This window comes from Pezoporus wallicus, unplaced genomic scaffold, assembly GCF_028554395.1.
Source record: "Pezoporus wallicus isolate ANWC-B61680 ecotype Strahan unplaced genomic scaffold, APGP_CSIRO_Pwel_v1 contig_4309, whole genome shotgun sequence".
NCBI classification, from domain to species: Eukaryota; Metazoa; Chordata; class Aves; order Psittaciformes; family Psittacidae; genus Pezoporus; species Pezoporus wallicus.
Window position 1 is genome coordinate 717,550 of NW_026638191.1, and position 23,757 is coordinate 741,306.

Below are 23,757 nucleotides of genomic sequence, written 5' to 3' on the forward strand. Positions count from 1 at the left end.
CCTGTCTGCTTTAGGGCAGCAGCAAATGAACCGATTTTATTTATAATGATTTTACTCCTATAACCTGTGTCTCCCTAAATCAAGCTCAACCGTTTGTGGATATGAGAAACTTCCATCTCCAGCAGCAGTTTCAGTGATAAAGCCTGGAGGCCATTATTAATAATAACACAATGGTGGGAGTCTTTTCATTTTCAAAGCATTTTAAGGACAGTGTTGCCCATAACTACCTGCATGGCAAAGATGGGGAAACTGAGGCAGGGCTCAATGCTAGCTCTCAGGGAAGCCTCTCCAGCCCATGCTGTTCAGGGGCAGCAGAGGTGGGCACAAGGGATGCAGAGAGACCACTGCCTCCCAACTGTTCTGTGCTGAGTGCCCCAGATGGGGAAGCCCTGGAGCCCAGCTGCTAATGCACGCCTAATGGTCCAGTTTTTGCTTTCCTAAGTGATAAGTGGGTACGTGTGAAACTGAAACACGTTTCTGTCACAGCCTGCTGTCCCCAGAGGGCTCTGCTGCAGGTCTGAGGTGGGCGAAGTTGTCCTGGGGGTGCCAGGAGTCGCTGTTCCTGCTGCCACACGTTCCCTTTCACACCCCACTGGTCTCCGAAGCCCAGCTTTGCTCTGAGGTCTTTGCTGGGGAGGGACGGTGACAGGGAGCATCATGGCCAGGCTGGGCGCACGATGGGCACCAGGAGGGAGCGGATATGAAGGGGTTGCGGGGTGCTAATGAGGGGCTGTGCTTGCTCACTGGGACTGGTGAATCAGCGCTGGGTGGGGGAATCAGCTCAAACTAACCCACTCCGGACCCCTGCTACTCATACGGGGGGGGATCTGCGGGTGCCGGGGTGCTCAGTGCGCGGTATGGGGCAGCGCTTGGGGGGCTCACGGGGATCCCGGGGCACCCTGGGCGGTGTAGGGAGGTGTGTGCGGGGCTGCCCATGGGGGGGCACCGGCGATGGGGACAGCCCCGGGCGGTGCGTGGGGGCCGGGCCCGCGTTCGGCGCTGCCGCGCACGGAGGGAGGGGCGGACGAAGCGATTGGCCGCTCCGACGGCGAGACCCGGCCCCACCGGGCGGCTGCTCCCGGTGACACTCGCCCGCCCGCGCCTCCCGGGGCGGCCGGTGCTGCCCGCGGCTCCGGCACCATGGACCGGCTCAGCGGTAAGGGGCGATGGGACGGGACGGGATGGGATGGGATGTGCATCCTCTCTCCCCTCTGTGCCGGGCGTGCGGAGCCCGGAGATGCGCGTGCGGGTCCCGGGGGCTGCGGGTCGCGTATCCCTTTCCAAACCGAGCGGGTGCTCTCACCGGATCGATGCGAGACTCTGTCCCCTTGGTGCCTTTGCCCCCCACCAACCCTGCAGGGCCAGCAGGGACGCAAACTGGTACCAGTTTCCCTTTGCTGGTCAGATGGGTGAAAAGCCAGTGGCTTGAAAGCAAGTTGATGGGGTGTAAGCACTTGTTAGGGGCAATTATGGTCGTAGAAAGGGAGGTGGCTGGTGTTTCTAGATGAAGCTGATCGGATCCAGAATTTCCCTAGCTGGGGAGGATGCCGGTGGTCTCGTAAAGCTATGGAGGACCTGATCCCCACCCTGCTGGGAAGAGGCTGCGTTCCCACGTGTGTGATTCCTGCCTGCTGCCTATGGCATGGGGCTCACGTAGATGTTGGGCTTTGATCTGGGATATGAATAAACCTGCCAGGGCTTTGGGCCAACTTTGCAGAGAAGCTCCGGGCTTTCTGCTGGGGCTCGCAGGTCGCTGGAGGGAGCAGAGGAAACTTTCGGGGGAGTTGCTGCTCGCACCTGCTGAACAGTGGCCTGGGGCTGCAGGTGGTGACATGGTGTAGCATGGGGGTACTGGCCTTTAACCAGTCCTCAGAGGTGCTACAGAAGGACCAGCCAAAAGTTATAACGGAGGAGGGCAGGGGCATCACTGATTCTGCAGGCTGGGACCACGCACAAGTCCCAGGGTGGTTCAGACAGTGCTGAGTCTGCAGCTCTGGGTCAACACCAGAAGGACCCGAGGGTCAGGAGCTCCCCTTCCCGATGTAAAAGGATGGGGTGGCGTTTCCGCAGTGGAAACTCAGTTATTAGGAGTTTGACTCCTGGGCTGCCGCTCGCCGTGTCTGTGCTCAGGGAGCAGTGCCAGTGCCCAGCAGCCCGCGAGGGGACAGGACGGTGACAGGGACAGCCTTCCCCCGCGGCTGTGGCTCGCCCTGCCTGCCAGCCAGCCAGGGTGGCTTTGCCAGCGCTGAAGGAGGATGCTGTTGCTGGAAGCAGTGTTGCCAAATGACATGCGATGGCAGAGCTGTCTTTCAGGGTCCTGGAGGGCTTCACTGATGGGGAGAGAGGAGAGCAGAGGGTCTTTGCTTCCCATCCTCCTGCTGTGCGAGTTGGTGGGAGGCCACTCCGAATCAAACCAGGAGCCAGACTGCATGGACAGGCAGGGGATGCTTGGTACATTATGGAAACCATCCTGGAGCACCATGAAGACAGGCCAGGGCACGGTGTAGCTGTTCCGCAGGCTGACCCTGCTAGAAGAGTGCCACTGGTGCTGTTTTATTCCCCTCATTGGTGCCTGCTGTGGTAGTGGCTGCAATGCCTGCTTTGCTTTGGGTCCTTGTAATGAGGTGCTGTTAGTATCTGGATGGCTCTCTGCTAATGTAAACCTCCTGTTCATCACCCTGAATAGCTGGATCACTCTGTGCCTCACAGAGGGGAGGTGTGGGGGTCTCACCAGGCTCCCTTACCTAGCACAAGGGGTACTGGATCTGTGGTGGGTAGGAGCTCTTTGCCCTATTCCCAGCCTCTACCTGCCTTCTGGCAGCCCCTTTCTTCACCTGGAGCTCCAATCAGGCCCTGTGTGTATCCTGCCTTGCTCTTGCTTTATGATCTGCCAGCTCCTCCATCTCTACCCATGCTCCACCTGAGCCTGCTGCCTTCCCAGTGCAGGGCTCAGCTCCACACCAGTGGCTGCTTGTGTTGCTGTTTTGGGTTGTGCTGATGGAGGAGCACACGCGTGTGTGGTTTGGGAAGTGATCTGTGCCATGAACCTTTGCTCTAGCAGGGCTGTGCTCACTCACGGCTTCTCCTCATTAGTGACACTTCCCCGACCTTTTCTGCCGCCAGAATTTAGCTCCTGCACCAAACTTATCTGGGGTCTAAATCCAGCAAACCAGCAGAGGTGTGTCAGGGATAAACTTGGCTCCAGCTTGCCCACAGGAATGGGGAGGCCACGGGGTTGGTGGGAGGGAGCCCCGGATCATTCCTAGCAGTAGGAATCCATGCACGGAGCCTGGTGGACGGGGGTGAGGAGCAGGGATCAGCTGCTAGCGCCAGGCAAGTGCCGAGCTCTCCCCCGCATTGCAGCCATTCCTTCCGCTGGAAACCCAGCTGCCCCGATCCACCGCCTGTTTATAGCCAGGAGCATGTGGGGAAGGGGCTGAGCCCACCGTGGGCTGCCCAGGCCCCTGCGTGCTGGGCAGAGCAGCGGGAAGATTGCCCCAAGGGTGCTGATGCCAAGTGGAGCAGGGCAACACTGGATTTATCTGTCCTGTATCTTCCAGTATCCTTCTGTGTGCCACGCTGCCCTTAACCAAGGGAAATGAGCCTTGCTGTAGGTCCTGGATCACTGCTGGAGCCAGCCTGGCTGCTCCAGAGGGACTTGCCCTGCACATCATGGGTGCATGTGATAGCAGGGGCTGCTGAAGAGCAGGCTGGTGTCCCCAGCCGGGTAGTGTCCTCCAGCCAGGGGCCCTGGGGACTGTCCTGGGCTGTGTGGAAAACCTGCCTCTTTTCCACGTTTGACCTGGAAATGCTGTTTTCCGGTGCAAATGTGCTGAGCCTTGAGGCTGATTCACCCTTTGCTATGGAGCAGCACTGAGCCCCCGTGTACCTGAAACCCTTCTGCCTGCAGCGGACTGGTGGTTCTTATCCCAGCCCAGGAAAACTCTGTTTAAGGCTTTGAAGAAGTTGTCTCATCCCAGCAGTGGGAAGGCTTTTCAGGGGAGCACAGGGAGCAAAAACTAAGCTTGACGCAAGCTTTGCGTGTGGCTCAGTAGCCAAGTAACTTGCTGGGGACAGAGATAATAGCATAGAGGCTTGAAGTGGTTTCTGGCATCTCAGACTCATGTCCTGTCCTCTTAACCCTTCCCTACACCAACTACTATCTAGCCTAGCACAACCAAAGCTCTCTCCTAAGGAACACACATCTCCTCCTATGCGTAAGGAACCTTAGTTAAGGGCACAACTGTCAATTCTGTGAAGTATCTACTAAATGTCACCCTTCCAGGGCAGCAGCAGGACAATTGGGTTGGAAACCTCCCAAGGTTGCTGCAGCCCCTTCCATTTTTGTTCCTGATATGCCTCCCATCGCATCAAAGGCAGGCTCTTTGGCAGGCAGGGGAAAACACTGATATTTCATAAGAGCTTAGAACGAAAACAGATCTTTGCTGCGAGGGGTTTCCATGCTCAAAATGCTTTTTTCTTGTTCTGTTTTTGAAGTGTGTTTCATGCACATGTGATCCTGGAAGTGATAAGAGGGAGCCCCCGGGAGACTGGTATGTTCTGATTACTGGCAATTAGCAGGAGATGTGGAAGGAGTGGCTCAAAGAATGGCTTTGGCTTTCTTCTGGGTTTTTTTGCACATTAAACCCATCCAGCTTGGTAATGGGGCGGGAAAACCCTTTTTGGTTCCTTGTCCACTGGGTGCAGCCTCCCATTTCATGTGGTCTCAGTGTCATGCCTTCGGAAACTAAGGGTGTAAAGAAGAGAGCCAGGAATTTCCTACCAACAGGTTTGATAGTTGGCTTTTGCATCCTGCAGTTAAAAGCAGATTTGGTGAACCAGTCCTGGCACTGATGGAGCCATCGGCATTAACCAGAGCAGTCGCATCTTCCCGTGTGCTCCAGCTTATCGGCTTTCCCGCCGGGATAAACTGGCTTTCCTGCTGGGATAAACTGGCTTTCCTGCCTCTCCATCCCTGCCCTGCAGGGGTTAAGCGGGTAGGAAATGCTGTCTGCCGGTGGCCTTGCTACTGCACCTGATGCTCCCGGCAGAGCTGGGCAAGGGAAGGAAACGGAAGGGCTGTTCTCAGCTGAGAAAATACGCTTATCCTGCCCTCCGAGGGTCCTCCGGGGCAACACGGCCAGGCCCCACACACAGACACCCTCTGCCTTGCCCTGCCTGCCCAGGAGCATCACTGAATACAGGGACAGGGCTGAGCTGGCCACTGAGAGGGTCCCAATTCCACTGCTGGGCAGGGAGGACTCAAGCCCAGCACAGCTCACAGCTCCTGGGCATTGCCAGGTTGGGGCAGGGATGTAATACAGGAGGCTGGGTGCTGTGTGCTTGTCTCCCTTCGACTTTGTGGAGATATTTCCCCCACAGAGGGTCTGTGGTTTCTCCTCACTGCCTCTGAAAAGAGGGGTTTGCACTGTGCAACGTGGCTGAAAGCATTTGGGAAAGCATAGTTGGCTGGTGGCTAATCCATTAGCTCCTTATGGCAAATCCTGCACCCATATCCTGCTAGATGAGAGTCTCATACCCTATTATGCTTCTGAGGGTCCAGTCACTTTCACAGCCTCTTATGTGACTCTTCCTCTAGAAAGATGTGTCAGGCCTGCCAGCCTTCCCACATCTCACTCCTGCGGGTTGGGTATTGCACCCAGCGTGTATTGGATCTTGGTTTTGGGGAAGGACACAGAGAAAAGCCTTTTGGGATGCAGAGAGTTGGGGTGTCCATTTTAGAGATCTGGGGGCTGAAGGACCCACCTGGCCCTGGGTGTTGACATAGCTGTGCCTGCCCACAGGCAGGGCAGTGTGGAGAGCATGTCCACAGGAGAGCCATTATCAAGTATTGGGGTGCTGAGTCAGCGGGTTTCCCACCATGGTGCCTGCAATTAGCTGTAATTCCTGCTGTTGTGCAGCCTGAGGTTTGGTGGAGACGTAGGGCTGCAGAGAGGTGAGAGCTTCAGGTCCCCCCAGCTCTGAGACAGCAGCGAGGTGTGACTGGGGGAGGATTCCTGATGCTCTCCTTGCCACAGTGGGTGGTCAGGTTCCAGGGCCAGTCCCAGTGTCCGTGGGGAGCCCAGGCCAGCCTGCTGCTGCCTGCACTGCAGAGTGTTTGGAAAAGGCAGACACCAAAATTCAGGTTGGAGGAAGAGTTTATTCTGGTTCTGACTAATGCTAACATCTCCCCTCTGCCTGCAGCTTGTTCTTTATACATTACTCAGCAGGTCTCGCCCCTGTCTGACTATTCCTTTAAAGGGCATCTCAAACCTTTCTTTTTCATTCATTATTTAAACGTATTCTCCAGCCAGCAGCCTCCGAGCCCCAGGCTGGTCTGGCCAAGCATCCTGCCATGCACCCGCTGAGGCTGGCACTGAGGTTTAAAATGGAGTCTGGAACTACTGAATCTGGTCCAGGTGTATTTGCAGAGCTAATTGTGTTAACTGGGCTGAGCTGTGGCTGGAAACAACTTGTTCCTGGGGTTAGGAGGCCCTCAGGAATGAAGGGCAGAGCAGACAGGGAGGAGGCTGCCTATGCACTGCCTGGGGGCATGAGCAGGGTCACAGCGATATCTCACCTGGGTGCTTTTATTTGCTTGACTTGTTGCTGTGCTCAGCAGTTAAGAGGGCGATGGAGAAACCACCCCTGCTCCTCTGGGGTGGGGGCAAATGCAGCCTGTTTGGGTTTAGAGGGGTAAAGTTTGCCTTCGGTGAGCTAAAGCAAACAGTCCTCTCCAGGAGGTGAGGAAAGAGCTGCTAAGCCATCAGTGGAGGGGGAACAGCCCTTGGAGAAGTCCTGCTGCAGCATGGGGTGCTGGAGGGTGGTTATCTGCCTGGGTCACAGGAGATGGTTGTGGGTAATTTAATCAGGCTGTTAATTATTACCTGCACCACTTGTGGAGCTGCTCTGATACAAGCTGCTGCGAGGAAGGACATACCCTGCAGTCCAGCAAGAGGCTTTCAATCCTCATGGCACTGTTGGGGGCTCCCTGGGAGATGACACCAAGCAGAGCCCTGGAGATGCAGTGCTGCTGTTGAGGGGTTGATTTTCCACTCACAGCCATGCTCTGAGTATGAGCATCCCTAGGAAAGCCTGGACCAGCTTGGGGCTGCAGAGCTGCACCCTTCCCTATGGGCCATGCTGCGAGGGGTGCGCTGCCGGCACAGGGCTGGGTGCGAAGGGAGCCACCACCATCCCCTTGTTCTCCAGTTCCTCCTTTAATCTGCTTACATACAGAAGAGGCCTGACTGGCCCCACAGCAGCGAGGGGTTTTGCTGTGTGTGAGTTGACAGGGGCGTGAATGCAGGTGATAATCTGCCCTTTCCAAGCTGTCAGCCTGTAATTACACATCTTTCTATTCAGAACTCCTTCTAGTTTAAGACAGTGAGGATGTGAACCTGTCTCTCCTCTAGAAAACAGTGCACTAGGATGGGGATTTTGGGAGTCTTCTGTGACCATTTCTCTTGTGCCTGGCTGGGTGTGCTGGGCAGAGCAGCTCCCCTTGCTCTTCTCCCCTTTTGGGTGGTGGCGAGGACTGAGAAACCCATTTTGTGCAGAGGGACAGATTAAAGGGCCTAGGGACAGCCTGGCTGCAAGGACAGCTCTGCTGCCCGGCCTCAGGTTGGACTTGCTGCTTGGCTGGTCTCTGCTGGGATGTGAGCTGCTGGGAGCCAGGCCATGCGATAAGGCTTTCTGCAGGGCTATTTATACTGGGGAGAGGAGCCGCTGCTGGCAAGGGCACTGGGGCAGACACAGGACCCTTCACATGAGCACTGCTGAAAGCTGGAGCTGTGCTGGGAAAGGCATCCCCTCCCGTGCTGCTGTCAGCATTGGGGTGTGCATCTGGAGCAGATGGGGCCACAGATGAAGGAGGCACAGCCAGGGCAGCTTTCTTGCTATTTAACCTCTCTGGTTGCTCATCTCCACTTTCGCAGGTCTGGAGTGGGATGGAGGGGCCCCACAAACCCCGTGGGCTCCTTCATCTAAGGAGAGAAGCCAGCAGGAGTCTGCGCTGGGAAGGAGAGCAGGGAGGGACCTTCTGTCCCCTTGAGCAAGCAGGTTTCACATTCATGTCTCGAGATTGATTTTCCAAGGTTATCAGCTAAGGATATTAGTTACTGTGGGGTCAGGATGCTGAGATCCCAGGAGATGTGTGTCCCTGCCTGATGCAGCCTGGCTGTGCGGGCTGTGCTGTGGGGAGGCAGCGGGGAGGTGCTGGGAGTCTGGGGGACAAGACAAAATGTTTGAGCTCGCCTTGTTCCACAGCACTGGGGACGCTGCTGTGGTGCCAAGGGGGAGCAGGGACGCTGCCGGCTCCTGGGGCTAACAGCAAGGTGGTTAACCACAGCGAGGGGTGGGAAGAGGCACTGGCTGGAGCAGTCGGAGAGCTGGGAGGGTGGAGGGTTCCTGGCCACGGAGGAGCCAGCCCCAAGCTCTCAGGCTCCTGCTGACACTGTCTGATGAAGACGTGCTCCCCCCATCCGCCCCACTCAAGGGGCCCTTGTTTCCAGGGAGGAGATGATTCATGTCCATTGAGTAGCCCCTTAGCAAATCTTCCACTGTTATGGGATGTTGCCAGAGTTTAAGTGTGATCATTAATGGTTGGATTTTCCCTAAATACCCTCTGGGCTGGAGCACGATAAGCTGCTGCCACGGCCATGCAGGGATCAGGAGGTACTTTCCAGGCTGGTATTCCTGGCCCCACCAGCTCATCCCAGTCATCCCAGTTTGCCCCACACCCAGCTGGATGTCTGGCCAGGAGGCTGTGCCTGGCTGGCAGGGATGCCCTGCTCGTCCCTGCTGCCTCTCGGGGCTGAGCGCTGCCCTTTCTTCCCCTGCCTGCTTGGCAGGGTGCTGTGCCCTCGCCGGAGCAGCAGTGGCCGCAGGCAGGGAGCAGGCAGGCAGTGGTGCGTCCTGCTCCTGCACAAAGGAACAATTCTGGGATCGCTGCCCCCGCCAAGGCGCTTCCTCACCGGCTGCGCGCCTGCCTTCTCCCCATCAGAAAGAAACCTCCTTGGGAATGGGAACGGGAACAGGAACTGCCTCGGGAGCTCAGCTAAGAGCTCAGGAGGCCACGGCTTTCCTCAAGGGGCGGTGGTGGGGGAAAGCTAGCCCTGCTGGGGTGGGAAGCAGCGCGGTGGACGGAAACTGTCAACGGCCAGTTAAGGCATCACCCCTCCGGTGATACCCGCAGCCTGTGCTGGGACAGGCAGTGAGGCATGGAGGCACACCCCGGTGCCTGGGTGTCACTTGTCAACATCAGCCCAGGGAGAGGTCAGAGTGGTTTGTGTGCTACAAGCAATTCCCCAGCAGCGCTGGGTCTGTTTGTCCCATGGGGCAGGTGACCTCCTTCCTGGGGCTGGGGTGTCCCCTGCTGTGCCCCCTTCCCTGGCCCACACCCCACCGATTGATGGCATCCCAGGAGCTATAAACGTTTGTTTAGCGGTGTTGATGGCTCTAAGCAGCCTCGCAGCAGGCAGAGCATCCCAGGGCCCGCCCGTGCCAACAGGAAGGGTTTATTTTTGCTTGGGCTTTATTTTAGCTACAAACAATGGTGGTTACTCCCAGCATCCGATTTCCCCCTCGCCCCCAGCCTTCACCTGACGCGGGAGGAAGCGTGGCCGGGGGCAGGAGGAGGACAGGAGAACCGCGGCCACAGGATGGAAGTCCCCATCCACCTCCCACTGCAGCAGCCTCGCAGCGTTATGGTGCTGTGAAACAGCCTCTCCCCTCCGCGGGGCTCTCTTTCAGGCTGCAGAGCTGCTTTCCTTGGGGGTGACAACTCCACATCCATTGTCTCATCTCCCCCCCTCCAAAAGCTGGGTCTGAACACCAGGAAACTCCTGCTCTGGCTTGGCCAGAGCCTCTTCCTCCTCCTCCTCTTCCTCCTCTCTGCAGGTTGCTGGAGCAAGACCTGATTCCTGCTCTGTGATGGAGCAGAGGCCGAGGAGGGGGAGAAGGGCTCTGCAGCTGCAGGCTGTGCCTGGACCCTTATCTCTGTGCTGTGGAAACAGGTCTCTGGGGTGGGGGGGAGTTGTTCATTGGGTCTAAAAATAGAGCTGGTCTGGGTGCAGGGTGAAGAGGGGTGGTGGAGGAAACGCAGCTCCTTTGCCAGCATCGTGCTTGGTACCACTGCCAGGGCAGCAGAGCAAACACTGCCTTGTTGTGAACAGCAGCAGCATCCTGGTGCTGGTTCCCTGCCTCACCCCACCCCAGCAAAACTGCCCTGGCTGCCCCAATCCATCCAGCCCCAGTTAGTTAATGCTAAAGCCATCTGCTGCCCCGGCTCCTGGCCTTCCCAGGCTCAGGGACCTCACTGACATCTCCCCATCGCACTACGCAGTGCAACAGGCTGCAAGCATAGAGGGGAGGGAGTTCCTGGGAGGGGAGGCTGGCACCGCTCCCTGTGTTGGGATGCCTGTGTCCAGAGCCTGATCCCAGCAAAGCAGTGCGATCCCACAGGATGTCAGTTGCAGGAGAAGCTGCAGAAGGAAGCAGGTGGGAGCCATTTGTCAGTACCAGAAGTGGGTGTGAGGCCAGAGGTGTCCATGTCCCATCAGTGGCTATTGCAGAAGCAATGTGCATTCCTTGCTCACTAGGTGACTATGGGTCAATCACATCAGTCCCCATCGCCCTCCTGCCCGGAGCAATCTCCCCTTGTTTCCTGTAGCCGCCCCATTGACCTGATCTACGCTGAAAGTCTAACAAGTGCAGGAAATGAATTCCTTCCCTTCCTTTGCTGGCCCTGAGCAGGGGCTCAGCTCTGCAGCTCTGTACCCTCCTGCTTTGCAGGCCTCTTTTACTGCCTTGTGTTTTGGAGGATGTTTAACAAGGGAGATGGAGGGGACAGCTCAGCTGTGGGGAACAAAGGAGCCCTCAGTGCTCACCCTGCTTTGTGTGCCCAGCTCAGCACTGGGTGCTCAGGGCGCTGTGATGTGCTCACCCGCCTGCCATGCTGGCCACAAGCCTCCCTTATCAGCCACTCTCTTTCCCTGCGTGCAGCAGGGTCCCCTTGCTGCCTGCTTTGTCACTATTAATAGGAACCTTCCTGCTCTTTTGCCCTCAGCTGGTCTGAAGCCTTGACACAAGAGCTGGTGGCTGTGATGAGAGATGTCCTACACAGGGCAGGGGATGAGGGTGCTGGTGACCACCATGGCCAGGGCTTCCATGCGCTCTGTGAAACTGATGTAGGGAGTGCACGTGGTCCCCATCTCTTCTGTGGGAGCTTGTGGTTAGCTGAGAGCATGCTGAGCTGGGGCAGCAGGAAGATGGGTGTCTCCTTAGATGCCTGCAGGTGCTGGGTGGACAGGGAGCATCTTGCTTTTTGTCCCATCTGCTTCCTTTCTAGTCCCCTGCCCTGTCAAGCCCTGCAGGGGAGAGCATCTGACCTGGGCTGGAGACCACCACCACATTGCTGAGCAGGAACCTGCTCCCTTCCTGCCTGTGCTGCACTCTGCAGACATCCCAGGGAGCACTTTCCCTCCCTCCCTGCCTGTTCAGAGGGGCAAAGAGAGGGCCATGAGAACTCAGTGCTTACCCTCAATCACCATGCATGAGGTTCTTGCATGGCAGAGCAGGTCCCCACCCCAGGAGGTGCATGGTGGAGAGCGGCAGTGAGCAGAGCATCAGCAGGACCTGCATCCTGTGGCTGCCTGTCTGCTGTGAGATGCTTTTCCAGCCCAAGGAGCAGGACCCCCGCTTCCCTTGTGGTTGCCCTCTATTTTCCTATGGGCTGGGGGATGCTGTCAGCTCTGTCTGGAGCTGTGCTGAGGCTTCTGCTCCCCGCCTGTGGGTTACCTGTCCTGCTTTGGCCTGCCCACAGGAGATGTGCGCTGGCAAAGCTGCTCTTGCTGAAAGGGCTGAGGCTGCTGTTTAGCTTGGCACTGGGGAGGGAGGAGGAAGCAGAAGGTCTGCGGAGATAGAAACCCATCGGCTGGGGCGGCAGGAAGAGACTTGTGAGGCGCATCCTGCCTTGTGTCCTGGGGAGGCAGGGATTTGGGGCTGGGCATGCTGTCTCCTTGCCCAGGGGCTCATCTTGGCCGGGTGCTGATCTGTATCAACCCACTCACATTTGGCTTCCCTTCAGCTGAAAACAGCACTCTGTTTGATTGCACTGTCCCTGCTTTGGGGGCAGCAGTGCCAGTCTGCTTCCTGCCAGTCCTGGGAGAATCACTCCATGCTCTGTGCCATGGCTCAGTGGGTAGGAGGTGGGCACCCAAACTCCTGGGTCAAACTATAGCAGCCCAGTTTTGGATGGGTGTTGGGCAGGGTGGATGTGGTGGTTGGGTAGGGCCCAGCATAGGCCCTTAAAGAGCATGAGTGATGAGGATCCCGTCAGATGTAGCAGTGCAGCATTGTGCTCTTCCCCTGGGAAATACACCCCATGCCAGCCCTCACTGCTGTGGGATCCCAGTACCCGGTGGTGGGGATGGGTACAGCCCAGACAGGGTGTCCCTGATGCTCCATACTCCTGGGGCATTCTCTCCCCTCCTTGCCAGACATCTCCGTCAGTCAGCACATCCAAGCTGCCCCTGCAATCACCTCTGGCCTCTCCTACTGTCCCTGGAGACCCAAGGCCAGCTGCATGCTGTCCCAGCTGTGCCATGATGACTTTTGGTTGCTGCCAAGGGAAGGGATCCTGCTCACACTTCCACTGGAAGAAATCACAGCTTTATCCTTCCCTCTGTGGCCTCATGGCTGCATGTTTGCTGGCGTCCCTGAACTTGGCCTCTCCAATGCATCTCCAGCAGGCACCGCACCCTGCAGGACTACCCTGGGCATCTGGGTGTACCCATGGTCCCGGGTAAAACAGAAACTTGACTTGGGATTCAGCTCAGTTCTGTCCTATCCTGCTCAGAGGAGATTGGTACAGGAAGAGACCTGGGATGAGGATGTGGTGCACTTGCAGAACTGGGAGTGTGGGAGCTCAGAAGAGATTTCAGGTCCTCCCCATCCTTCCCATCCCTTGCTAATGTGTTGGTCAGCCACTGCCAGCCCCATAAATATCACTTTCAGTGATTAAATTATGTAGCCATGCTCTGATATGCAAATACCCGAGTGTTTTCTGAAGCCTCGCTGCGTGGGTAACCCCACAGCTACTGGGTGCTAAAAAAATAGCCTAAGAATCACCACATCAGAAAGGAGACCCAGAACTTTGTGTTGTGCCTGTGATGGTGATTGGTGGCAAATTCTCTTTTCCTGCTTTTTGCTGGGCTCTCTCTGTCTCCCTTCTGTCTGCTGGAATGATGCTGTGCTCAGGTGCAGCAGCAGCCCAAAAGCTGGTGGGTACTGGGACTAGTGGTTGGACTTGATCTTAAAGCTCTTCTCCAGCCTAGCTGATTCTATGATTCCCACACACTGGAAAGCGGATGAGCTGTGGCTTCTGGTGCAGCTCCTCTTTGCCAAGATTTCCACTGTTCTGACCCTCTTGGCTGCATCTTGGGCTGTGTGTGTTGGACCAGCAGCACAGAGCTGGGTGGGGAGAGGCCCCCCCCCATGCTCCCAAGCACTTTTCAAGTGCCTGTGTTGGGAAGGGACTGTCAGCTGGGGCAGTGACTCCATGCATGGAGTCGGGTGGATGAGCTGGGATGATACAGGGGAGGAGTGGCAGCAGGGCAGAGGAACTGCTGTTGGTGAGCCTCGGGAGGAAGGCTCTAGCCTGTGTATGGGCACCATGTGGAGGTGGGCTGAGCACAGCAGAGGAATATGAATGTCCCCCAGCTGGAGGTGGCATTGCCAGGTGGCTCTGGAGATGGCATCTGGGTTTCCTTTCCTTCCTTTCTTCCTTCCTTCCCTCATCACCACCCAGGGCCCGTCACAGCGAGGGGGTACCAACAGCAGTGATGGGTGTCAGGCAGACAGAGGTGTAGTTTTATCTGCACGGAAAAATGTGTCCTCAGCCCTTTGATACTTTTCCAGTAGCATGCAGAGCTGGCGTTCCCATTCACAGGCTCAGCAGGCTGCATCCTGGTGTCTGCGTGCAGGTGGAAGAGCTTGTGTGTGGAAGGAGCACGTGTGCATTAGCAAATGCCGCCTGAGCCGTGCTGGGCCAGCTGGGAAAGATCCACATCCTGGGGCCTTCCATACGTTCCAGCCCCTTCTGCCTGGTTTTAACGCTACCAACCTGGCTGACGGGCTTTTTCCTGCTCTCTCCAGTGCTGGACCAGCTCCTGCCAGAGCTCAGCGTGTTGCTCAAGCTGCTGGACCATGAGTACCTGAGTGCCACCACGCAGGAGAAGAAGCTGGCCGTGTCCACCATCCTGCAGAAGCTGCAGCCGCCTGCAGGTCTGTGACCCGCTCCTGTGGTGCCTGGTGTCTGTCCCCAGGGCTGGCGGCTGCCCCAGAGGGATCCTGGCCAAATCCCCCGCAAGGCAGGAGCACGTTCTGCATGGCAAGAGTGCTCTGCCTCTGTGCCCAGTGCCCAGCTCATGCTCAGCTCCCTCGGGACACTTTGCTCCCTGGTCCTGCTTCCCAGCTTCATTCCGCCCTGGATGCAGCGGCCGGTGTCAGCCCTGCCATGGCTGCAGGGGGCTGGTCCTTGCGGAAGCAGCTCTCCACAGATGTCTTCCTGCCTGCTGAGTGCAAGGGTTTCTGTGGGAAGGCCAGGAGGACCCAGGGCTTCACAGCCTTCCCATCTTCCTGCCCTCCTGGGGATTCCTGGGTGCCTGCTCCAGAGAGGTGCCCCATGGCATGGTGGGGTGAGCTGAGCTGTGTCCTTGGGCTGGTGTCTGTGGGGAAGAAGGGTGCCAGTGCTTGTCCCAGCCACCCCCAGGCTGAAAGCATCCCTCTGCTCCCAGGGAAGGATGTGGACTACATGTATGTCAACACAGCATCCCTGAGCAACGGTACCAGCTTCGTGGAGTCTCTCTTTGAGGAGTTTGGTATGTCTTGGGGCCCCTGCTGACGGCAGGGCTATTGGGGTGCCCGGGGAAAGAGGGTGAAAGCTGTATCCTTGTATCTAGTGTGGGCATCATCACCCCAGGCACTTGCTCCCACTCCCCCATCGCTATTTGGGGCCTGGCCATTGGGGTCCGTGCACCATCAGTGGTTACCAGCAATGCCATCACCCAGCACCCTCCCAGTGAAGGGCCATGGGTGATTGCCTGGGGGGTCCCAGGAGGCATGGCTGGGGAGGGCAGCCCTGGGGTTTCCTGCTCCCTTCACCCTCTCACTTACCCCGGGCAGACTGTGACCTGCGGGACCTCCAGGACATGCAGGAGGAGGAGGGGGACACCGGTGAAGGTGCTGGAGGGGAGGAGCTGGCGAGGACCCAGACGGCGAAACCTGTGAGTCCCTGACTGCCCCGATGAGGTCTGCTCCGCACCCTAACGGGGAGGTGGCGGTGGCCAGGGCTGGGACCCCTTTCTGTCCCGTGTCACCACTGGGACTCCTCTTGACCCGCTCTGCTAACGCAGTGGTGTCTCTGCCGCAGGCTCCTGTGGACCCTGCCCCACCACTGCCCACCACTCCCCCGCCTGAGGATTACTACGAGGAAGCCCTGCCCCTGGGCCCTGGCAAGGCCCCCGAGTACATCACCTCCCGCAGTGAGTCCTGCTCTGTGCCGGGGTGCAGGAGGCGGGGGGGGGGAGCCCCAAAATCTGCCCGCTGCACCCCCTGCCTGCCTGCCTGGCAGCTCGTCCTGGGGAAGGAAGCACTACTGCTCCCATCAGCGTTGATCCTGTCTTGTTCCCTTCCCATCCTGCTGTGCTGTTATTGCAGGGAGTTGTTCGCTCTGGTTTGATGGGGAAGGGAGTGACGGGGAGAGGCTGGATCCACAGGGAGCCGGTGATGATGCCCTGGGAAGCTGTGCTTTGCTCTGCCCTGGCTCACAGCTCCCTGCTCAGAGCATCCTCGGGGGAAAACAGCCCCTGTCAGCCCTCTAACAGCCCCTGCTGCCCCTTGCTTCCTCTGCAGACAGCTCCAGCCCCCCCAACTCCATCGAGGATGGCTATTACGAGGATGCAGACAGCAGCTACCCTGTCACCAGGATGAACGGGGAGCAGAAAACCTCCTGTAGGTATCTGGTGCCCTTGCTTCAGCAGAAATCCAGCCCTGAGATGGGGCTTGAGCACTGGTCTGGTGGCCGGTGGGGTTGAGGCTGGAGAACCTCTCATATCAGAGTGTGCTGGCCAAAAAAGCAAGGAGCGTGTGGTGCTGTTTGTCACGGCAGCAGAGCCCTTGTGCTGCAGAAGGGATGTAACTGGTGCTGTGTCTATCACCACCATGGGGTGGACTGTGCAGCTCTCATGACCTGTGTGAGCTGCCTTGGCCATGGCAGAGGAGGTCTGAGACACCAGTGCAGAGCCCTGCTCCTCCATGCCCTGTGTGGGAGGTGTGTGCAGAGGGCCAGCACGGGATGCTCTGATGCAGGTAGAAGGTTTAACCCAGGCTTTCAAAGTTGGAGCCTCACACAGAAATAAGCCATCCCAGGGGTTTGAACAGATGCACCTGGGACTGGCCTGCAGCCCATGAGCATCCTGCCTGGTTTGGAAGGGAAGTGGAGACTGCTGGGGTCAAAACACTGCTGTTTGCAGAGAATGACATGGAGTCCCTCCATTCTAGCACCCAGGCCAGGCTCTGCCCCAGAGCAGTGTGGAGGGGTGCTCGGCAGGCAGGACCTGGGGTGCCACTTGGGGTGACTCGCCTGCTTCCTTCCAGTCAATGACTCGGATGCGATGAGCAGCTCTTACGAGTCATACGATGAGGAGGAGGAGGAGGCGAAGAGCCAGCAGCTCACACACCAGTGGCCGTCAGAGGAAGCTTCCATGAACCTGGTGAAGGACTGCAGGATTTGTGCCTTCCTGTTGCGCAAGAAGCGCTTCGGACAGTGGGCCAAGCAGCTCACCATCATACGGGACAGCAAACTGCTGGTGAGCCCAGAGCTGCTGTGGGACAGAAACTTGTCAGTGGGTTATGAGGGTGGTTGTGTCTAAGCTGAAGAAGAATAGCACTATCCAAGCCAAGACCCTGCCCCAAGGCTGCCACTGCCCTGCAGCACATGCAGAAGTTGCTCTCGCTTCTATTACTAGCAAAAGGAGGAGTCCCCTTTCTGGGACCCCATGGAGTGAGGGGACACCCTGCAGCCCTCTGCCACTGAGGCTGGTGCAGAGACTGAGCCATCTCCATCTGTGCCACCCGAGAGGAACCCCAGCTCTGCCAGCGTCTGGGCTCTGAGCAGTTCCCTTTGCTTCCCGTAGTGCTACAAGAGCTCCAAGGACCGTCAGCCACACGTGGAGGTGCCCCTGGGCTCCTGCAATGTCATCTACGTCCCCAAGGACGGGCGGCGCAAGAAGCACGAGCTGCGATTCTCGCTACCGGGGGCCGAGGCGCTGGTGCTGGCCGTGCAGAGCAAGGAGCAGGCTGAGGAGTGGCTGAAGGTACCACAGCCCTGGGAAAGGTCTTGCCCCCCTGGAAGGGGGCTTTGCTCCCATCTCTTATCGTCTGGGGGGCTGGCCAGATGCTTCCCAGGACCAGGGCGTCTCCGGTGCTGATAGCCCCCGATGTTTGCTCTCCCCCTCCTCTTCCCCATGGCCCTTTCCTGCCTTTGTTCAGGGGCAGGAGGCGGGGGCCATGGTGGGAAAGGAGCCTCTGAGCTCACCACAAACCCCGCTGTTACCCCACAAGTGGGAGAACAGGGTTGTTTTACACAGCCACGCTGTGCCTGCCTGTAAAACAGGGGGTCCTGGGGTGTCCTGTGCTGGCAGGATGACTGTGGCTCAGCACCCACGGCCCTCGCCTCTGATTGACAGAGATTCCCAAAGTCTCTGCCAAAATCTGCCAAACTAGTTGCAGTTTTGGAGGGGCCAAGGTGTGGGTCACACCTCAGCAAGCTGGGCTGGTGCCCTCAGCAGGGCTTGCTGGCCTGTTCTGCAAAGAACAGGATACATCCCAGGGGTTCAGCCTCTCGCTGGCAGCAAGATGGGAGCATGCTGAGCCAAGGGGAAGGAAGATGCCCTGTCCCTTGGGTCCATTTTGAGTGTCTGCTGGGGGCTGTCTCCGCAGGTGATAAAGGAAGCCAGCAGTCCGGCTGCAGGCGGGATGGAAGCCCCCACCTCCCCGATGATGCCTTGCAAGCTGGACCTGGATAAGGTGATGGCTTCTAACCACCTCACCAAAGTGCTGCATGGGGCTGCTGTGGCCAAGACTGGGGAATGCGGGGCTGGAAACACCGAGCTCCTGGCGCTGGGCGAGGAATCCTTCTCATCCTCACAGCAGCTCTGTGAGGCTTATGGGGCTCTGTACCCCTGGGGAAGGGGAACAGCACTCACCTGGTACCATGACACATCCTAGCCCTGCGCAGGAGGGTTGAAAGGCTGGTAGTGGCTGTTGCCTGGGGGCAGCGCAGAGGGATGCTGCTGACAGGGGGGATGCTGCTGACAGGGGCGATGCTGTTGATGGGGATGCTGCTGACAGGGTCCCTGCTCTGCTCTCCCGCAGCGTCTGTCACAGGAGAAGCACACCTCTGATTCAGACAGTGTGGCCACGGGTGAGACCAGCTCCACAGCAGTGCGCAGAGAGCCTGGCGAGCATGGTACAGTCCCTGACCCAGCCGTGCTGACTGTCCCCCAGCTGAGGGTCATCTGTGTGCTCCATAGCTGAGAGCATCCTCTCCCCGTGAGGTGGATGCCATGAAACGCACCAGGGGCACACAGCTACCCTGTCTTCCTTCCAGGGAAGGGCAAAAAGAGTGGCTTGGCTGACCTGAAGGGCTCGATGAGCCGCGCAGCGGGGAAGAAGATCACCAGGATCATCAGCTTCTCCAAGAAGAAGCCTTCCCCCGAGGACACGCAGACCTCCTCCACCGAGGAGGACATCCCCTGCTGCGGTTCGTGCGGGTTGGGGCAGAGAGGGCTCGGCTCATGTGGGGCTGGAGCGGTGGGGAGCAGCATCCTTCCTCCCCTATAGGGGGCAGACAGGGGGTAAAGGGGCAGTGGGGTGGGGGCAAGGGCATGGAGCTGCTCCAGGCCTGTGATATGCCTCAGGCTATGAAATGGTGCCCAGTCCCAGTTCTCCAAATAGCTGTGATGCCCAGGGAACCATGTTCCACTGTTACTTGTATCCAGAAAACAGGCTTAGGTCACTGTGTGGCACTGAGCTGGCACCTCACCTGGAACCAGGGTGTTCCTGATGGCTCTCTGTGGGGAAACTGAGGCACACAAGGACCAAAGGAGTAGGGAGCCATGCTGTAATCTCTGTGCAGCCATGTCTGAGACCCTTCCCTTGACCCTACCACCCCCAGGCTACCTCAGTGTCCTGGTTAACCAGTGCTGGAAGGAGCGCTGGTGTCGCCTCAAGGGCAACACCCTCTACTTCCACAAGGACCGCACTGACCTGCGGACACACGTGAATGCCATCGTGCTCCGGGGCTGCGAGGTGGCCCCGGGGCTGGGCCCCAAACACCCCTTTGCCTTCCGCATCCTTCGCAACGGGCAGGAGGTGGTGGCGCTGGAGGTAAGCAGGCAGTGGGGTGGTCAGGGGGTGTTGGGGACCATCTCCTGTGATGATCCCCACTTGCATGCAAGCAGTGCTGTGTTTTCCCCTCCCCTGCATGTCAAGGAAGCCCAGGGCTGGGGGTCTTGAGGCCTCTTCCATGTGCCTGTGTGCTTTTTCATATGGACCCTCCTAAGTCTTGCACACACGCTTCATGTCATAAAGCGCTTCTCCACAGCAGGGCTTTGTGTTGGGAGACAAGAGTGAGGACAAGGGTTCGGGAGCTTGGCATGCACCCCAATCCCTTTTCTTCCCCATAGGCAAGCTGCTCCGAAGACCTGGGCCGCTGGCTGGGTCTCCTCTTGGTGGAGACGGGCTCACAGACAGCACCAGAGGCCCTGCACTACGACTATGTGGATGTGGAGACCATTGCCAACATAGTGACGGCTGTGAGGCACTCCTACCTGTAAGGCTGTCCTCCTGCTGTGCTGTGGGCTGGCAAGGGGCTGTTCTGGGGGCAGTGCATTGGGCTGGGAATGGAGATCCTCACCCCTTGTGCTCCCTAGAAAAGGCCCAGACTGGGATACTGTTTGTGCTGTGATGGTGGGGAAAGCCACTGCCCCAGAGGTTGGGCAGCCCAAAGCAGGGCAGTTTCCCTTGTAAGGAATGGAAAGCATAAAGTGTTTCATCAGTGTGGATGAAGGACTCAAGGGATACGTGTGGTAAGGCAGAGTGAGTAGGGTAGGGTAGAGCAGAGTGCTCATGAGTGAAGCTGAGAATGCAATGCGGGAATCCCTCTGAGATGAAATGGCTCAATGTGGGGCTGGCAAATGGAAGTGAATACCCCATCTCTCCTCCTGCAGGTGGGCCAGCTCCTCCCAAGACCACCAGCCAGACTCCTCCCGTGTGGTGTACGATGATGTCCCCTATGAGAAGGTTCAGGTGGGTGAGGCTCCATGGCTCGCCCTCTCCCACCACTGTGGCCAGGCTACAGAAGATGCTCTGTGACGGCCCCATTGGTGTTACAGCACGGTGTCCTCCTGTCCCACCGCAGGCTGAGGAGCGGCCAGCAGGCGCACAGGTGAAGCGCCATGCATCCTCCTGCAGTGAGAAATCGCGGCGGGTGGACCCACAAGTGAAGGTCAAGAGGCACGCGTCAAGTGAGTGGGGCCCTGAGCCACAGAGCTCCATGGGGACCCTGGCCAGGACCAGGGGATGCTGCTTCCACAAGGGGGTCTGCAGCCAGGCTGGGGCTGACCGGCTCTGGCACACGGGTGATGGGTTGTGCTGCGCCAGCTCAGCTGCCACCGGTGCTGCTAGACCTGGAGCCTTCCTGACAGGGTCTCCTTGGGCATGCAGATGCCAACCAGTACAGGTATGGTAAGAACCGGGCGGAGGAGGATGCCAGGCGATTTCTGACAGAGAAGGAGAAGCTGGAGAAGGAGAAAGCATCGATCCGCAGCGAGCTGGTGTTGCTGCGGAAAGAGAAGCGAGAGTTGCGGGAAGCAATGAAGAGCAGCACGGGTAGGTTGGTGCCATCCAAGTGCTGCAGCTGCGGCTGCTTGAAGGCACTGTGGTGCAGAGCTGGGGACACTGGGCTGGTGGCGGCACTGCGGCTGTGAGCCAGGCTGGCTGCAGCCCGCTGGCAGGCTGGCAGCCCCATCTAGTGTCCCAACCCAGGAGGATGGCTGGCTTCTCCATCCCTGGGCAAAGGAGCTGAGCTGGTGCGCTTGTGAAAGCAGGGCCGAAGCTGCAGGAGCTGGAGCAGCAGGTGGCGGTGCTGGAGGAGCAGTGCCGGCAGAAGGAGGAGGGACGCGTCGATCTGGAGCTGAAGCTGACCGAAGTTAAGGAGCGGCTGAAGCAGTCGCTGGCGGGAGGCCCGGCCCTGGGGCTGGCTGTGACCAGCAAGGCTGAGAATGGGGTATGCATCCTTTCTTCCTGCTTCCAGCTTCCCCTAGCAGTGGTGCTTGGGTGGCGGGGGAAGCAGCACATGGAGAAGAAGGGATATCCCTGCCCCTTTGTCTCATTGTGGACACAGGTGGGAAGCAAAGCATCGGTTAGGTTTGGTCACATCAGTTTTGACCTCAAGACAGTTTGTGCTTTTTCTTCTTCCTGACTGTCCTTGTTCCCTGAATCTCCTAAATCCTTGTCCTTCTTGCTCCCTCTTTTCTCCAGGAAGCTACAAACAAGCCAAATGGGAGCACCCCTGAGCACCTGGTCCCTGTTAACTGTGCAGCTGAACTGAGGAAAAGAAGTCCCTCCATAATCCCTGCCAACAAGGGGAACGTGCTGCGGAAGGCCAAGGTCCTGCTTCACTTACCCTCTCCTCCCTGGCCCCATGGGAAATCTCAGCCTTTGCCCTGTCCCCTTTGCTTGATCGTGAAATTGGGGGATTGGGGTTTGGCTCCGTACCCCAAAAGCAAAGGGTACTGCCAGGGTCCCCTGCAGCCAGGCTGACCCAGCTCAGAAGCACTCACTGCTGGCATGATCCCAGCCTGCAGGGAGATTTGGGAAGTGCAGGCTGGGTGGCAGGGGCTAGAGCATTGCTTTTACAATGCCTAAGGCAGCAGTAACCCCAGCCTTTGAAGATGCTGAACTGGCCCAAAGCCCCCAGAAGGGAGGGATGCCCTTGAGCTCAGTGCTCACTTCTCCAGCAATGTCTCCTCATCCGCTGCTTTTTGTCCTTTCTCTGCAGGAATGGGAAAAGAAGCAGACTTAAGCCAGGCTGCAGGAATGCCTGCCAAGCCCCAATGGACACTGGGGCTCATGGAAGAGCTACAAGCCCCCTTTCTCCAAGGCACATGGGGCGAGAGACGCTGTCCCACACCCCACCACTGCAGCACCATCTGCCTCGTGGGCAACACTATGAACCATGGGGAAGGGGCGGGAGGGGGATCTGGGAGGCGGGTGGGGAAAGGGGAGTCCTTTCTGGATCAGGGTCACATATTACTGGGAAACCCATCTCTGGGGGAGCCTCCCTGGGGCAGGAGTTCAGCACAAGATGCATAAGGAAGGAGAGGGGTGTCAGTCGGCACTGCCTGCGTGCACTGTGATTTATCAGGATCAGCGTGTGCCACCCTGGGGATGCTGGCAGCCAGTCTAAAGCTTTTCAAAGTGACCACAGACTTGGGGTTTTTTTGCCCCCTTCAGTGTTGGAGTTCATGAGCTGCTCAGGACCGGACACTTTGGAGATGCCGATCATTTGCCCTGCTCACTGCTCCCAGGTCTGCGGGATCTCATCTCAGGGTTCCTTATATCTCAAGCTCAAATGCCCTTGTCCAGTATTTCCTTCTTGTCTTGCAAGCAGTAAGGGTGAGGGCATGCTGGCTTCCCTTGGGAATGAACAAAACTCAAGTGTCAGCATTTGAAAGCAAATTAACAATGGACACTCTTCAACATTGCTAAACAGCTTAGAAGTGCTGCAAAGGGCTGAGGCTGAAGGCAGCCCGGCTCTCTCTTCCCTAGCCCCATGCTAGCTTCTGGGGGCAGCAGGGAAAAGGGACAAGGCTGTCTCCCAGCCAACAGCGCATTCACACTATTGCTGCTGCAGTCAGATACAGTTTGGCAAGGCATGTGGTCAAAATGGAGTGAAGGGAAGTTTAAAACAAAACACAAAAGACCAAAAAAGGTGCTTTCAAATGAGGGGAGGAACAGAAAAGAGAAATGGAGGAAGGTCAATTAGCACTGGCAGAAACGAGGGATAGGAGTGAAAAGGAAAGGTCCAGGCTTTTGTGCCGGGAACAAGTGAGCAGGCCAGTCACCCACTCATGCTAACAGCTGCACCATTAACCTTTGGAGCTCTCTCTCAAAGCCCTCTTGTTGGTAACCAGGTAAGCAGCTTTCAATAAACACGCTGGCACCGGCCTGCCTGCCCTAGCCCTGCTTCTAGGGGGAGGGTGGATAAAATGCTTCTCCACGGGGAATGGGGTGGGCTCAGCACCCCTGCAGCACTGCCAGGGGCCAGGATGGGGGAATCTCAGACTGTCAGCTCAGAGCCAGGATTTACCGGCTGCCCACTCCCAAGGATAAGGTGCAAGAAGCCCTGCTCCTGATGTGCTTGTACTTCCTATCAGCTTCCCTGTGCTGACTGTCACGGCTCCTGTCCCCTCCAGGCCTGCAGCTGCACCACCCCATTTCCCATCAGAAAAGGGTGGAAACCCTCTTCTCCAAGTTTCACCTCTCCCACTAAGGAGACAAGGAGCCTGTGCCCACAGTGGGCAGAACTGGAGCTGGACCCTACTACAGGCATATAATAGAATCACAGACTGGTTTGGGTTGGAAGGGGCCTTAAGCTCATCCAGTTCCAACCTCTGCCACAGGCAAGGA

General features: G+C 57.9%; 1 protein-coding gene across 1 annotated transcript; it reads left to right on the forward strand.

Annotated features, from left to right (window-relative positions):
* The first annotated feature begins 1,031 nt into the window (after nt 1-1,031).
* On the forward strand, nt 1,032-23,288 carry AFAP1L1 (actin filament associated protein 1 like 1). Its single transcript, XM_057409815.1, has 19 exons — nt 1,032-1,156; nt 14,158-14,286; nt 14,799-14,882; nt 15,187-15,287; nt 15,434-15,545; nt 15,916-16,014; nt 16,660-16,871; nt 17,199-17,378; nt 18,004-18,090; nt 18,439-18,532; nt 18,674-18,826; nt 19,241-19,452; nt 19,752-19,897; nt 20,295-20,373; nt 20,486-20,591; nt 20,791-20,955; nt 21,174-21,352; nt 21,607-21,735; nt 22,127-23,288. The coding sequence occupies exons 1-19, from the start codon at nt 1,141-1,143 to the stop codon at nt 22,148-22,150; spliced, it is 2,307 nt and encodes a 768-aa protein (XP_057265798.1). The 5' UTR covers nt 1,032-1,140; the 3' UTR covers nt 22,151-23,288.
* Nucleotides 23,289-23,757: the final 469 nt, after the last annotated feature.